Source organism: Ranitomeya imitator, chromosome 2, assembly GCF_032444005.1.
Source record: "Ranitomeya imitator isolate aRanImi1 chromosome 2, aRanImi1.pri, whole genome shotgun sequence".
Classification (NCBI taxonomy): Eukaryota; Metazoa; Chordata; class Amphibia; order Anura; family Dendrobatidae; genus Ranitomeya; species Ranitomeya imitator.
In genome coordinates, this window is record NC_091283.1 from 307121139 (window position 1) to 307136632 (window position 15494).

The window sequence follows — 15494 nt, forward strand, 5'->3', positions numbered from 1 at the left end:
AATCTTTAGCCATGGAGGCGGGGTTTTTGGGTGTTTGATTCACCCTTTCCTTACCCGCCGGCTGCATGCTGGCTGCAATATTGGATTGAAGTTCATTCTCTGTCCTCCATAGTACACGCCTGCGCAAGGCAAGATTACCTTGTGCAGGCCTGTACTATGGAGGACAGAGAATGAACTACAATCCAATATTGCAGCCAGCATGCAGCCGGCGGGTAAGGAAAGGGTGAATCAAACACCCAAAAACCCCGCCTCCATGGCTAAAGATTGTTCCCTCCAAATTCAGGTGACAATGTCCCTTTAAAATATAAACACTTCTATAAACCTCCCATGCTGGCACGGTTCCAGCAGTGTCAGCACTTGCATTTTGGGGGCTCAGGTTTTTATGTCATATGAGCCCTGCTTCCAATTAGCGCTGGCTTCATTGTTCTCACCTTCAGACAAATCGATCAATAAGAGGAAGTCAAATAGAAGTCACAGCACTGGCTTCATGTTCATGTTCAATACATCGAGGGCAACAACCTCATATGAGCCCCAGGAATGTGAGTGACTATACCACTGGAACAGCACCGGTACGGAAGGTGAATGTGATTTTTTTTTATTTTAACAAGGCAAAACATGATGACAACTCCTTTAAGAAAATACAATTTCCATTTAAAACATTTCCCACATTAAGAACGTGAAAAAGGCTTTTCCCCTGTGTGAATTATCTGGTGCTTAAGCAAATCTGATTTCTGGCTAAAACAATTCCCACATTCTGAACAGGAAAAAGGCTTCTCCCCTGTGTGGGTTCTCTGGTGGTGAACAAGACGCGCTTTCTCGTTAAAACATTTCCCACATTCTGAACATGAAAAAGGCTTCTCCCCTGTGTGAATTCTCTGGTGATTAAGCAAATCTGACTTCTGGTTAAAACATTTCCGACATTCTGAGCATGAAAAAGGTTTCTCCCCTGTGTGGGTTCTCTGGTGGTAATCAAGATGCGCTATCTGGTTAAAACATTTCCCACATTCTGAACAGGAAAAAGGCTTCTCCCCTGTGTGGGTTCTCTGGTGTTGATCAAGAACCGATTTTTGGTTAAAACATTTCCCACATTCTGAACAGGAAAAAGGCTTCTCCCCTGTGTGATTTCTCTGGTGGTAATCAAGAACTGATTTTTTGTTAAAGCATTTCCCACATTCTGAACAGGAAAAAGGCTTCTCCCCTGTGTGAATTCTCTGGTGGTAATCAAGAACTCACTTTTGGTTAAAGCATTTCCCACATTCTGAACAGGAAAAAGGCTTTTCCCCTGTGTGGGTTCTCTGGTGGCAATCAAGAACTGATTTTCGGTTAAAACATTTCCCACATTCTGAACAGGAAAAAGGCTTCTCCCCTGTGTGAATTCTCTGGTGCTTAAGCAAATCTGGTTTCTGGCGAAAACATTTCCCACATTCTGAACAGGAAAAAGGTTTCTCCCCTGTGTGAATTCTCTTGTGCTTAAGCAAATCTGATTTCTGGCTAAAACATTTCCCACATTCTGAACAGGAAAAAGGCTTCTCCCCTGTGTGAATTCTCTGGTGCTTAAGCAAATTTGATTTCTGGCTAAAACATTTCCCACATTCTGAACATGAAAATGGCTTCTCCCCTGTGTGGGTTCTTTGGTGTATAACAAAAGCTGATTTGTGGTTAAAACATTTCCCACATTTTGAACAAGAACATCTGTTCTCTGCTGTGTGAATTGTTTGATGTTTAAGAAAATTCTTTTCAAGGGGAAAGCTATTTCCATATTCGGAAGGTGAAAACGGCTTCTTTGATTTAGGAGCAGTTCGTTTTTTAATGCTTATTTTGTGACTTTGATTTTCCTTAGTAGTTGGTAAGGAATCAGAAGACAGGACCTGTTTCAAAGGATCAGATGACAGATCTTTGCTGTGAAGGCATGATGGTATATCTGGCGTAATGACATTCACTTCAATTGTATCCCGTGTGATCTCAAGATCATCTGATTTAAAAATTGAAGATGACAGCTGCCCCTCTGATCTCCTGGTACAGTAATCTGCTAAGAATAAAACCAATTATTTTTACACAAAATATCAAAACAAATGCAATATTTTTTGAACATTTCTACTAAAAAAGGTCATTAAAAATGGCAAGTTATGTAATATATTTGAATTATTCACCAACAAAATGACAGTTCACAGTCTAATAGAAAACATAATAGGATGAACCAGTGGAGCGTGGGGTTCAACAGTCAACAGTTTGTTCATGCTGCCTCCCAAATATGGAATAAAAAGCCACCAAACATTGTTATGTAGACAAAATAATACCAATGAAAAGTTCTACTCATCTTACAAAAAACAAGTCCCCTCTCAGGTCCATCATCTGTCAATGGAAAAACAGAGGTTTCTACATTATTAGTGGCTTGAAAAGCAACATCGCTTCCATAAACCAATCTAGCAAAATCCACTCTTCCAAAGTTAAATCTCCCCCTTGCTTCCGAGCCTTGCAGTGTGCTCAAATCACATTTAGCATCCATGTATTTGGCATCACTATAGCGAGAAGAACTCACTTAATTTATGGTGCGTGTGTCTTCTGGAGCACAATCTGGGCACTATGTGTTGGGTAATAAAATGGTATATTTTCCATTTTTACTCTCCAACATCCACTGCGCGCTAATTAACGGAAAGTGGCTGTGGAGTCAAAATTGTCACTACTCCTAAAGATTAATTCACAGAGGGTTATACTGTCCAAAATGGAGTCACTTTATGGGGATTTCTACTGCTCTGGTTTTCTGACATTTTGTCATATTAGGGCTTTTACAAATGCTGTGTCCCATCTTCTCTGGGATCTGCTCTTATGCCATCTGCTTATTCATTCTATAGGCGGCGCTGGAAATGGAGGAGACATCAGAACCAGCAGCTCTGAGGGGCGCAGACTGTCGAGCCACCAAGTTTAAGTTGCGTGCAACCTGTGATACCATCCATTCTGACAGAGGTACCATCCATTCTGGCAGTTTGGGTGTGCACGCTGTCCAGCCATAGTAATCTGCTCCCTACTTCAGCCAACTGGAAAGCACCGCACCCCACCAAAGCTTGAAGCATATTGCTGGAAGCTGCGATTTACAGGCTGGTTCTCCTCTGGTTCAGTCCTCTGTACTCAGCTCCCAGCTTGGGTATTTGTTTGGTGTTGTGACTCCGGCCTGTTTACTGACTACTCTTGTGTCTTTTGATTTTGTATTTTCTCTTCCCTCACGGTTGAAGACAGACTACCTGACTATTCTTCTTGTCATCTCATACTACTGAAATGCAAATATCAATTTGGCCCAAGCCTAGAGGTCTGTGTGTAAATCCAGATGTAAAGGGGTTAAAGAAGTTAAAGGATGATGGGCAAAACTGCGACTGTATAACACACCTACTGAAATAATCAAGCTGAACAGTCTTTTTAAGTATAAAAAGAAAAAAATGAGTAACTAACGGCAAAACCTCTTCGGGGTAATTAGAGTATGGAACTCAGTGGCTCTTAGCAATATAAACTATCGTAAAGGCCAGTATTTTCTATCACATTAATTTCAACAAGAAATATACTTTTAAATAAAACTATATATAAGACTGTGTGCGCACATTGAGTATTTGCTACACGGTTTCTGCATCTCGTGGCAGAAAAACGCAGCTGACAATACACGCGGTTTTTTGTGCGTTTTTGCATATCCAAAGAGCTAAATAAAGATATATTTAAAAAAAATAATTGTGATGTAATTTCCTTGTTCAACCTCTTCAGCCAGATATCCTCATTAATATTAAATAAAGAGACACACCAGCCTATGTAGGAGCATTAACATATTTAACCTATATATGCTTTAACAAAAAAGCAATTGTCAGAAATCTGCATGAAATGCAATATCTGTTTTGTATTTCAAAATATTTAAAAAAAAATTGCCTGGGCTCCCGCATAATTTCCATAACCAGCAGAGGGAAAGCCGACAGCTGATGTAAATATGTAAATATTCTGGGAAGGAGCCAGTAGCCAAAGATTCGCAGGCTACGAGTATAAATATCAGCTCACAGTTATTTGCTTAGCCTTTTCTGGCTAGTTTACAGGGAAACCCCAGAAAAAAAATTGACATGGGTTCCTCCTATAAGCTCGAACCAGCTAAGGCTTGACAGAGAGCTGCGGGCTGTTATTAATAGCCTGGAAAGGGACCATGGATATTGGCATCCCCCAGGTTAGAAACTTCAGCTCTCAGCCACCCCAGAAATGACGCATCTTATAGATTCGCCAGTTCTGGCACTTAGCCTCGCTCTTCCCACTTGCCCTGTAGCGTTGGCAAGTGGGGTTCATATTTGTGGGGTTGATGTCGCCTTTGTATTATCAGGTGATATCAAGCCCACAGGTTAGTAATGGAGAGGCTTCTATAAGACACCTATCCATTACTAGCCCTAATGATACTGTATAAAACACAGACACCCAGAATAAAGTCCTTTATTTGAAATAATCACAGACTCCTTTATTGAATCAAAATGTACCATATTTACTGAATGCCTAATCTCCAACTCCCTTGTCTCCTGCAAACAATCAAAAAAATAATAAACCAACATATACTATCCTGTCTGCCTTAGTCCATGTAATACCAAGTGTCCCACGGCGATCTCACGTGTAGAACAGTCACATCAGGAGATGGGACTGCTATACCCGGCCTCCAGCGATATATTGACAGGAGGTAATTATTCCCGCAGTGTATCACTGCGCTGCTGTGAGAGTTCACCGGAGTTCATCAGCTGATCAGCTGCGATTCTCTCACTTAGGGCACTACCGCTGTGTGAGAACTTTCCCACGCAGCGATACCGTAAGTGAGAGCACCGGAGCTGATCAGCTAATCAACTCCAGTGAACTCTCACGGTGGCTCAGTGGTACACTGCGGGAGCGACTACCTCCTGTCAAAAGATGTAGCCAGATGGGAGTAGTAGTCCCATGAGACGACGCCTGGGTATACATGTCCGTCGCATGAGTACACACACGCATATTCTCTGCCCACACACAGACGCATACATATTCTCCGCCTACACTCTTCCTCCTTTTGACAGTATTTCCCTTTGACAATTTGCAGCGTTTTTGACAGCAAATCTGAATCTAGCCCGCAAACCTTTTTACACCTGTGTTTTTGCTGCAGATTTTACTGACTCAGTTGAAGTCAATGAGTCCAAAACGCAGCAGAAACGCAAAAAGAATTGACATGCTGCAGAAAATAAAACAATACAAATAAGGACAGAAATTTACTGATAATGTGCAGTACACTTCAGGATTGTCTTTGATTTCCCTTGTTTTAGTATTCCATTGCATTTTTGGAGCATTTACAGACGTAAAAAAATTCCACGAAAATGAATTGTGTGCATATAGCCCAATAGTGTAGAGCAGACGTTTGATAAATTTAGATCTCAAGCATTTGGAAAAGGGAATGGAGACTTTTCTAAGCCCTTAACGACCAGAGGTATTTTTGGTTTTGCATTTTCATTTTTTGCTCCCCTTCTTCCCAGAGCCATAACTTTTTTTCATTTTTTGTTAAATATTGTAATGAGAGCTTAGTTTTAACATATTGTGTACTGGAAAACGGGAAAAAAAATTCCAAGTGCGGTGAAAATTGAAAAAAAAAAGGGCAATCCCAAAGTTGTTTTTTGTCTTGATTTTTTACTATATTCACTAAATACTAAAACTGACCTGCCAGTATGATTCTCCAGGTTACCACGAATTCATAGACACCAAACATGTTTACGTTCTTTTTTATCTAAGTGGTTAAAAAAAAATTCCAAACTTTGTTAAAAAAATAAATAGCACCATTTTCCGATACCCGTAGCTTCTCCATTTTTCGTGATCTTGGGTTGGGTGAGGGCTGATTTTTTGCGCACTGAGCTGACGTTTTTAGTTATACCATTTTGGTGCATATACAATGTTTTTATCGTCAGTTATTGCATTTTAATGCAATGTCATGGAAACCAAAAAAAAAGAAAGTAATTCTGGCACTTTTACTTTTTTTGTCGCTACGCCGTTTAGCAATCAGGTTAATTCTTTTTTAATATTGATATATTGGGTGATTCTGAACTCGGCGATATCAAATAGGTTTATGTTTGTTTTTTTTTTATTGTTTTAAATAGGGCAAAAGGGGGTGATTTGAACTTTTATATTTTTTTAAAAACATTTTTTTTTCTACTTTTGGCATGCTTCAATAGTCTCTATGGCCACTTCTATTTTGGACTAGAAGCTGCCATAACCCGATCAGCTCAGCTACATACAAGCGATGATCAGATCACCTGGATGTAGCAGGATTACTCACTTGTATGTGCTCCCACCACGTGCAAGCCAGCAGTGACAACGATAGAGGTCTCCAGGAGACCTCTGGTTGTCATGCCAACCCATCGGTGACCCGATGTCGGAAAGGGGTTAAGGACTACTACGGAGTTACAGACTCAGATAACTGCGGCAGGGTGATCCCACCACAATCAAAATATCATGCAGATGAACAGGTAAAAAATAGACAGTTTTTTTATTCTATGATACATCCCTAACAACAACGTATGTATGAGGGGAGAGCTCAAACACTAAACCAGAGTTGCACCCATTTATGGTGAACCACTGGAGAAATTATGAGTCCTGTCTAGAAGAGTAGTGAAAGTATTAGTGCCCCCCATTTCAGGAGAGATCGTACATTAATCAGAATTATTGAGGATTGTAAGCCTAATGTACCGCATATACTCGAGTATAAGCCCACCCGATAATAAGCCGACCCCCCTAATTTTGCCACAAAAAAACTGGGAAAACTTAATGACTCGAGTATAAGCCTAGGGTGGGAAATGCAGCAGCTACCGGTAAATGTCAAAAGTAAAAATAGATAACAATAAAAGTAAAATTAACTGAGACATCAGTAGGTTAAGTGCTTTTAATATCCTTATTGAATCAGGAGCTCCATATAATGCTCCATAAAGTTTATGATGGCCCTTTAGATGCTCCATATTAAAATATGCCCCCCATTTCAGGAGAGATCGTACATTAATCAGAATTATTGAGGATTGTAAGCCTAATGTACCGCATATACTCGAGTATAAGCCGACCCGATAATAAGCCGACCCCCCTAATTTTGCCACAAAAAAACTGGGAAAACTTAATGACTCGAGTATAAGCCATGGGTGGGAAATGCAGCAGCTACCGGTAAATGTCAAAAGTAAAAATAGATACCAATAAAAGTAAAATTAACTGAGACATCAGTAGGTTAAGTGTTTTTGAATATCCTTATTGAATCAGGAGCCCCATATAATGCTCCATAAAGTTTATGATGTCCCTTTAGATGCTCCATATTAAAATATGCCCCATATAATCCTGCATAAAGGTTAATAATGGCCCCATAAGATGCTCCATAGACACATTTGCCCAATATAATGCTGCACAAACCTTGATTATGGCCCCATAAGATGCTCCATACAGACACTTGCCCCATTTGCTGTTGCTGCGATAAAAAAAAAAAAAAAAAAAAAAAAGAAATCACATACTCACCTCTCCGTCGCTCAGGCCCCCGGCACTTTTAATATTCACCTGACTTCTCTCCGGCGCCACTCCATCTTAAGCGTCTTCTGCACTGACGTTCAGGCAGAGGGCGCGCACTAACCACGTCATCGTGCCCTCTGTCCTGAGCGTCACTGCAGAAGATGCTGAAGACGGAACGGCGCACGGAACGGGGAGCAGGTGAATATCGCGCAGCGCTGCGCTCCCCGTTATAGTCACCTGCTCCTGGGGCTGTGAAGTTCCTGTTTCTCCGGTGCCGCAGCTTCTTCCTGTACTGAACGGTCACCGTTACCGCTCATTACAGTAATGAATATGCGGCTCCACCCCTATGGGAGGTAGAGCAAGCATATTCATTACTGTAATGAGCGGTACCATGTGACCGCTCAGTACAGGAAGAAGCTGGGGTGCCGGGGAGCCAGGGACCGTGCCAGGAGCTGGTGAGTATAATTAGACGCCACCGCTCCCCCTCCCCTGCCGACCCCTGGGTATGACTCGAGTATAAGCCGGGAGGGGGACTTTCAGCCCCCCAAAAACGGGCTGAAAATCTCGGCTTATACTCGAGTATATACGGTATTTTATGATGTGGAGTGAATCCATGAAACCAGGGCTCGAGCCATGCCAACACATCTCCTGCAGGGGTGAATAAATGTACATTACAGACCTAAAGTTTGGACATATAATTCCACGTGTTAATTCATAGTTTTGATGCCTTCAGTGTGAATGTACAATTTTCATAGTCATGAAAATACAGAAAAATCTTTAAATGAGTAGGTGTGTCCAAACTTTTGGTCTGTACTGTATATTACAGCCATCAGCGCCACACAGCTTAGAGATATATCATGGCACAGGTGTAATGTTTTTTATGTAGTATATCACAATTCTCCTTGAAGTTATTTGGTTTTAAAAGAAAAGCCGGATTGCTTACCGGTAAGGCCCTTTTAATGAGCCACGACAGCACCCACTTGAGAGATTTACAGAGAACCTTCACCTGGGTGGGATCACCGTGCTGAGGACAGCTCTCCCGAATGCCAAGTCAGATGTAGAAGGTGGATCAAGTCTATAATGCTTATAATAGGTCAAGGGTGATGACTAGCTTGCGGCCTTACATATGAGCTCGATGGAGATGTCTTTATTCTCTGCCCACGAGGATGATACAGCCCGGACCGAATGCGCTTTCACTCCTTCTGGAGGATTTTTGCTTTTTGATAAGTAGGCCAGACAGATGGCATCTCTGATCCAGCGGGACAAGGTAGCCTTCGTAACCCCGTGGCCTTTTCTGTGACCCTGAAAACATACAAACAGAGCCCTACTCTGGGTTCTCTCTTTGTAATTTAAGACTGCTCTTTTCACATCCAACATATGTAGCTTCTCTTCCTCTGGATTTGATGGATTGTCATAAAAGGAAGGCAACACGATCTCTTGAAATCTATGGTTACAGGATGCTACTTTGGGAAGATATGATGGATCAGGCTTGAGAACCACCCTGTCCTGGTATATCATTAACAAAGAAGGGTCTATGGAGAGCGCTTGGATGTCCCCTTCTCTTCTGGCTGAGGTCAAGGCTATCAATAAGGCTACCTTATACGTGAGATTTTTTAGAGGAATAGAAAGTAAGGGCTCAAAAGGGGGTTCAGTTAAAGCATCAAGAACTAGATTCAAGTCCCAGGGAGGTCCCAGGGAGTCTTTTTTGCAATCACATGCTGGGGTAGTAGTGTGCGGGCCTCTGATGCTAATAAGCTGAATAAGATTATCAAGAAGGCAAGTTCTGCTGTGGGCTGTAATCTGGACTCTTTTGGGGAGGTAGTGGAGAAAAGAACTCTGAAAAAGTGTATGGCAATTATGAACAATAATGAACATCCACTATATGAGCTATTCATGAGACAGAAGAGCACCTTCAGCAACCGACTAATACTTCTGAGGTGTAAGAAGGAAAAATATAGGAAATCGTTTGTGCGAACTGCCATGGGAATGTACAACAATAACATTAGGGTTAAACCACCAAGGTGAATGTCTACTTATTTCTCTACATTTCAGTTCACTCGTTGTGTATGTCCTATTCTAATGTATAATGTTCTTCTGTCAACTCTACTGTCATGTCAACTATGTAATTTTTTATGATTTTTATGACTTAAGTTGTGCTGCTGTTATACTATAATTTCCCACGGGATCAATAAAGTGTATCGAATCGTATCGTAAACGTGGGATATGTACTGGGGTACATCTTTCGTATGCTCTAATGAATCTTGTTATTCACCTGTCCCCCGGTATGTTAGCACTATAGAGGGCTCCTAAAGTGGACACCTGAGCCCTTAATGTATTGACTGACAAACCCAATGCATGGCCTTTTTGTAGGAACTCTAGGATGGCTTTAATAGGAACCTTGCTAGAGAAGGGTTTTGTATAGAAAGTCAGGAACTTTTTCCATACTCTACTGTATATTAAAGTTGTAGATTTCTTCCTGCTTAACAGTAAGGTGTTAATTAGTTCTCGAGAAAACCCTCTTAATGTCAGTATTTGCCTCTCAAGTTCCACGCCGTTAGGTGAAGGCCTTTCACTTGTGGATAGTAAAATGGACCCTGAGACAGTAGGTCTGGGATCACTGCCAGAATCCAGGGATCGCAAACTGAAATCGCTCGAAGACAAGAGAACCAAGGCCTTTTTGGCCAGAATGGTGCTATCAGAATGATCCTGGCCTTTTCTTCCCTTATCTTCTTGATGACCAACGGAATCAGCGTCATTGGAGGAAAGGCATAGGCTAGGTCGTAGTTCAACAGGTACTGGAGCGAGTCTATTATGTCTGGATGATCTACTACATTTAAGGAGGCGAACATCTGCACTTGTCTGTTTTTTCTGGTGGCGAACAGGTCTATTTGTGGAAGACCCCATATCTTCACTATGCTCCTGAATATTTGAGGATTGAGAGTCCATTCTCCTTGGTGGAGTGCATGGCGACTTGGGAAGTCGGCTTTTGAATTTTCTACTCCTCTAATATGGAGAGCCGTAAGTGACAGAAAATTGGGTTCTGCTAGGTTGAAAATGTTTGCCGCTGAAGACATTAGACTTCCTGATCGCGTTCCACCTTGACGATTTAAATATGCAACGGTTGTTGTGTTGTCTGATAGGATTCTCATATGGGATCCTTGGAGCTGAGGAAGGAAAGCATTTAAGGCATAATTAACCGCTTTTAGTTCCTTCCAGTTGGAGGACTGCTGAATCTCTACCGTATTCCAGCGACCTTGAGCTATATTTTTACCGAAATGGGCTCCCCACCCCTCTGGGCCTGAGTCATTGGTGACTATTTTAGTGGGGATTATTGTCCATGAGACACCTCTGGACAAATGATTTTTATCTAACCACCAATGCAGTGAATTAATCACGTCTTTTGATAGGGTAATTTTTGTATTTAAATGACCCTGACAATGTGATTGTGCATACAGAATCTCATGTTGCAAGGCCCTAGTATCATATTGGGCCCATTGAACCGCAGGGATGCAGGAGGAGAGTAAGCCTAAAAGAGACATAGCATCTCTTAGGGACATTGGAGGATTAGACCTTGCCATAGTAACTTTTGAAATTATGGTTAATTTTTTGGATTCTGGTAAGAAACATTTTTGACTTACAGAGTCCAACATTAGTCCTAGGAAGGACTGAAGTGTTTCTGGATGAAGCCTGGATTTTTTGAAGTTCACAATTCAACCTAAAGCCTGCAAAGATGAAATGGTATTAGCAAATCGTTCTTAACATTGCGAGGCTGAATTTCCAATTATTAAAAAGTCATTTAGGTAAGGTACGATTAACGTATCCTGATGAAGCAGATAAGCCATCACCTCGAGCATGACTTTTGTGAAAAGCCGAGGAGCCATGGAAAGGCTGAATGGCATAGCCGTAAATTGGAAGTGACGGATCCAGCCCTGTAGGTTGATCGCCACTCTGAGGTATTGTTGATGTTCTGCATAGATGGGAAGATGGTAGTACGCTGTTGTGAATTCTGTGGCTGAATTCACTCCTGTGGTCACAAGTGGTACTGCAGCTTCTGGGCTTCCTTCCTCAGGTGTTCTGGTGAGCTCATTAGCTGCTTCGTTACTTAACTCCACCTGATGCTGCTATCCTGGCTCCTAGTCAATGTTCCAGTGTTGGATCTGAGCTTCTCCTGATTGTTCCTGTGACCTGCTGCTCTGTATAGCTAAGTGCTTTTTTGCTATTTTGTTGTTTTTTTTCTGTCCAGCTTGTCTTTTGTTTTGCTGGAAGCTCTGAGACGCAAAGGGTGTACCGCCGTGCCGTTAGTCCGGCACGGTGGGTCTTTTTGCCCCCTTTGCGTGGTTTTTGCTTTAGGGTTTTTTGTAGACTGCAAAGTTCGCTTTACTGTCCTCTCTCTGTCTAAGATTATCGGGCCCCACTTTGCTGAATCTATTTCATCCCTGCGTTTTGTCTTTTCATCTTACTCACAGTCATTATATGTGGGGGGCTGCCTTTTCCTTTGGGGTATTTCTCTGGGGGCAAGTCAGGCCTATTTTTCTGTCTTCAGGCTAGCTAGTTTCTTAGGTTGTGCCGAGTTGCCTAGGTAGTTGTTAGGCGCAATCCACAGCCACTTTTAGTTGTGTTTAGGATAGGATCAGGTGTGTGGTCTACAGAGTTTCCACGTCTCAGAGCTCGTTTCTTTGTTTTTGGGTATTTGTCAGATCACTGTGTGCGCTCTGATCGCTAGGCACACTGTGTCTCTGGATTGCCTTCATAACACCTTTCATTAGCAGACATAACAGTACTAGGAGACTTCTAATGATTCTCAATAGAGGGAAAGAAAAAGTTCTGACATCATTTTTTTTTTTTTTTTTTTCCTCTGCTCTGTGTTCACTTTTTTTTTTTTCCCCTAGACATCTGGGTGTTTCTGGACACAGGTGTGGACATGGATATTCAGGGTCTGTGCTCTTCAATGGATAATCTCGTTATAAATGTACAAAAGATTCAAGATACTATTGATCAGAAATATATGCTAGAACCAAGAATTCCTATTCCTGATTTGTTTTTTGGAGATAGAACGAAGTTTAACATAGTAACATAGTAACATAGTTAGTAAGGCCGAAAAAAGACATTTGTCCATCCAGTTCAGCCTATATTCCATCATAATAAATCCCCAGATCTACGTCCTTCTACAGAACCTAATAATTGTATGATACAATATTGTTCTGCTCCAGGAAGACATCCAGGCCTCTCTTGAACCCCTCGACTGAGTTCGCCATCACCACCTCCTCAGGCAAGCAATTCCAGATTCTCACTGCCCTAACAGTAAAGAATCCTCTTCTATGTTGGTGGAAAAACCTTCTCTCCTCCAGACGCAAAGAATGCCCCCTTGTGCCCGTCACCTTCCTTGGTATAAACAGATCCTCAGCGAGATATTTGTATTGTCCCCTTATATACTTATACATGGTTATTAGATCGCCCCTCAGTCGTCTTTTTTCTAGACTAAATAATCCTAATTTCGCTAATCTATCTGGGTATTGTAGTTCTCCCATCCCCTTTATTAATTTTGTTGCCCTCCTTTGTACTCTCTCTAGTTCCATTATATCCTTCCTGAGCACCGGTGCCCAAAACTGGACACAGTACTCCATGTGCGGTCTAACTAGGGATTTGTACAGAGGCAGTATAATGCTCTCATCATGTGTATCCAGACCTCTTTTAATGCACCCCATGATCCTGTTTGCCTTGGCAGCTGCTGCCTGGCACTGGCTGCTCCAGGTAAGTTTATCATTAACTAGGATCCCCAAGTCCTTCTCCCTGTCAGATTTACCCAGTGGTTTCCCGTTCAGTGTGTAATGGTGATATTGATTCCCTCTTCCCATGTGTATAACCTTACATTTATCATTGTTAAACCTCATCTGCCACCCTTCAGCCCAAGTTTCCAACTTATCCAGATCCATCTGTAGCAGAATACTATCTTCTCTTGTATTAACTGCTTTACATAGCTTTGTATCATCTGCAAATATCGATATTTTACTGTGTAAACCTTCTACCAGATCATTAATGAATATGTTGAAGAGAACAGGTCCCAATACTGACCCCTGCGGTACCCCACTGGTCACAGCGACCCAGTTAGAGACTATACCATTTATAACCACCCTCTGCTTTCTATCACTAAGCCAGTTACTAACCCATTTACACACATTTTCCCCCAGACCAAGCATTCTCATTTTGTGTACCAACCTCTTGTGCGGCACGGTATCAAACGCTTTGGAAAAATCGAGATATACCACGTCCAATGACTCACCGTGGTCCAGTCTATAGCTTACCTCTTCATAAAAACTGATTAGATTGGTTTGACAGGAGCGATTTCTCATAAACCCATGCTGATATGGAGTTAAACAGTTATTCTCATTGAGATAATCCAGAATAACATCCCTCAGAAACCCTTCAAATATTTTACCAACAATAGAGGTTAGACTTACTGGCCTATAATTTCCAGGTTCCCTTTTAGAGCCCTTTTTGAATATTGGCACCACATTTGCTATGCGCCAGTCCTGCGGAACAGACCCTGTCGCTATAGAGTCACTAAAAATAAGAAATAATGGTTTATCTATTACATTACTTAGTTCTCTTAGTACTCGTGGGTGTATGCCATCCGGACCCGGAGATTTATCTATTTTAATCTTATTTAGCCGGTTTCGCACCTCTTCTTGGGTTAGATTGGTGACTCGTAATATAGGGTTTTCATTGTTTCTTGGGATTTCACCTAGCATTTCATTTTCCACCGTGAATACCGTGGAGAAGAAGGTGTTTAATATGTTAGCTTTTTCCTCGTCATCTACAACCATTCTTTCCTCACTATTTTTTAAGGGGCCTACATTTTCAGTTTTTATTCTTTTACTATTGATATAGTTGAAGAACAGTTTGGGATTAGTTTTACTCTCCTTAGCAATGTGCTTCTCTGTTTCCTTTTTGGCAGCTTTAATTAGTTTTTTAGATAAAGTATTTTTCTCCCTATAGTTTTTTAGAGCTTCAATGGTGCCATCCTGCTTTAGTAGTGCAAATGCTTTCTTTTTACTGTTAATTGCCTGTCTTACTTCTTTGTTTAGCCACATTGGGTTTTTCCTATTTCTAGTCCTTTTATTCCCACAAGGTATAAACCGCTTACACTGCCTATTTAGGATGTTCTTAAACATTTCCCATTTATTATCTGTATTCTTATTTCTGAGGATATTGTCCCAGTCTACCAGATTAAGGGCATCTCTAAGCTGTTCAAACTTTGCCTTCCTAAAGTTCAATGTTTTTGTGACTCCCTCACAAGTCCCCCTAGTGAAAGACAGGTGAAACTGCACAATATTGTGGTCGCTATTTCCTAAATGCCCAACCACCTGCAGATTTGTTATTCTGTCAGGTCTATTAGATAGTATTAGGTCTAAAAGTGCTGCTCCTCTGGTTGGATTCTGCACCAATTGTGAAAGATAATTTTTCTTGGTTATTAGCAGAAACCTGTTGCCTTTATGGGTTTCACAGGTTTCTGTTTCCCAGTTAATATCCGGGTAGTTAAAGTCCCCCATAACCAGGACCTCATTATGGGTTGCAGCTTCATCTATCTGCTTTAGAAGTAGACTTTCCATGCTTTCTGTTATATTTGGGGGTTTGTAACAGACCCCAATGAGAATTTTGTTACCATTTTTCCCTCCATGAATTTCAACCCATATGGACTCGACATCCTCATTCCCTTCGCTAATATCCTCCCTTAAAGTGGACTTTAGACAAGACTTTACATAGAGACAAACCCCTCCTCCTCTCCGATTTTTACGATCCTTTCTAAACAGACTGTAACCCTGTAAGTTAACTGCCCAGTCATAGCTTTCATCTAACCATGTCTCGGTTATTCCCACTATGTCAAAGTTACCTGTAGATATTTCTGCTTCTAGTTCTTCCATCTTGTTTGTCAGGCTTCTGGCGTTTGCGAGCATGCAGTTTAGAGGATTTTGTTTTGTTCCAATCTCCTCACT

The 15494-nt window shown here is 41.5% G+C and overlaps 1 protein-coding gene and 1 pseudogene across 1 annotated transcript in view; both read right to left on the minus strand.

The window, feature by feature from the left end:
- Positions 1 to 242: 242 nt before the first annotated feature.
- LOC138666977 (zinc finger protein 585A-like) overlaps positions 243 to 15494 on the minus strand; it is a 118210-nt pseudogene continuing 102958 nt past the window's right edge.
- LOC138666975 (uncharacterized) overlaps positions 1952 to 15494 on the minus strand; it is a 34241-nt gene continuing 20698 nt past the window's right edge. Inside the window, exons 7-8 of the mRNA XM_069755189.1 lie at positions 8625 to 8802; positions 1952 to 2029 (exon numbers count right to left, since the gene is read on the minus strand). Coding sequence (XP_069611290.1) covers positions 8648 to 8802 — 155 coding nt within the window. The 3' untranslated portion in view covers positions 1952 to 2029; positions 8625 to 8647. The remainder of the gene's footprint in view (positions 2030 to 8624; positions 8803 to 15494) is intronic.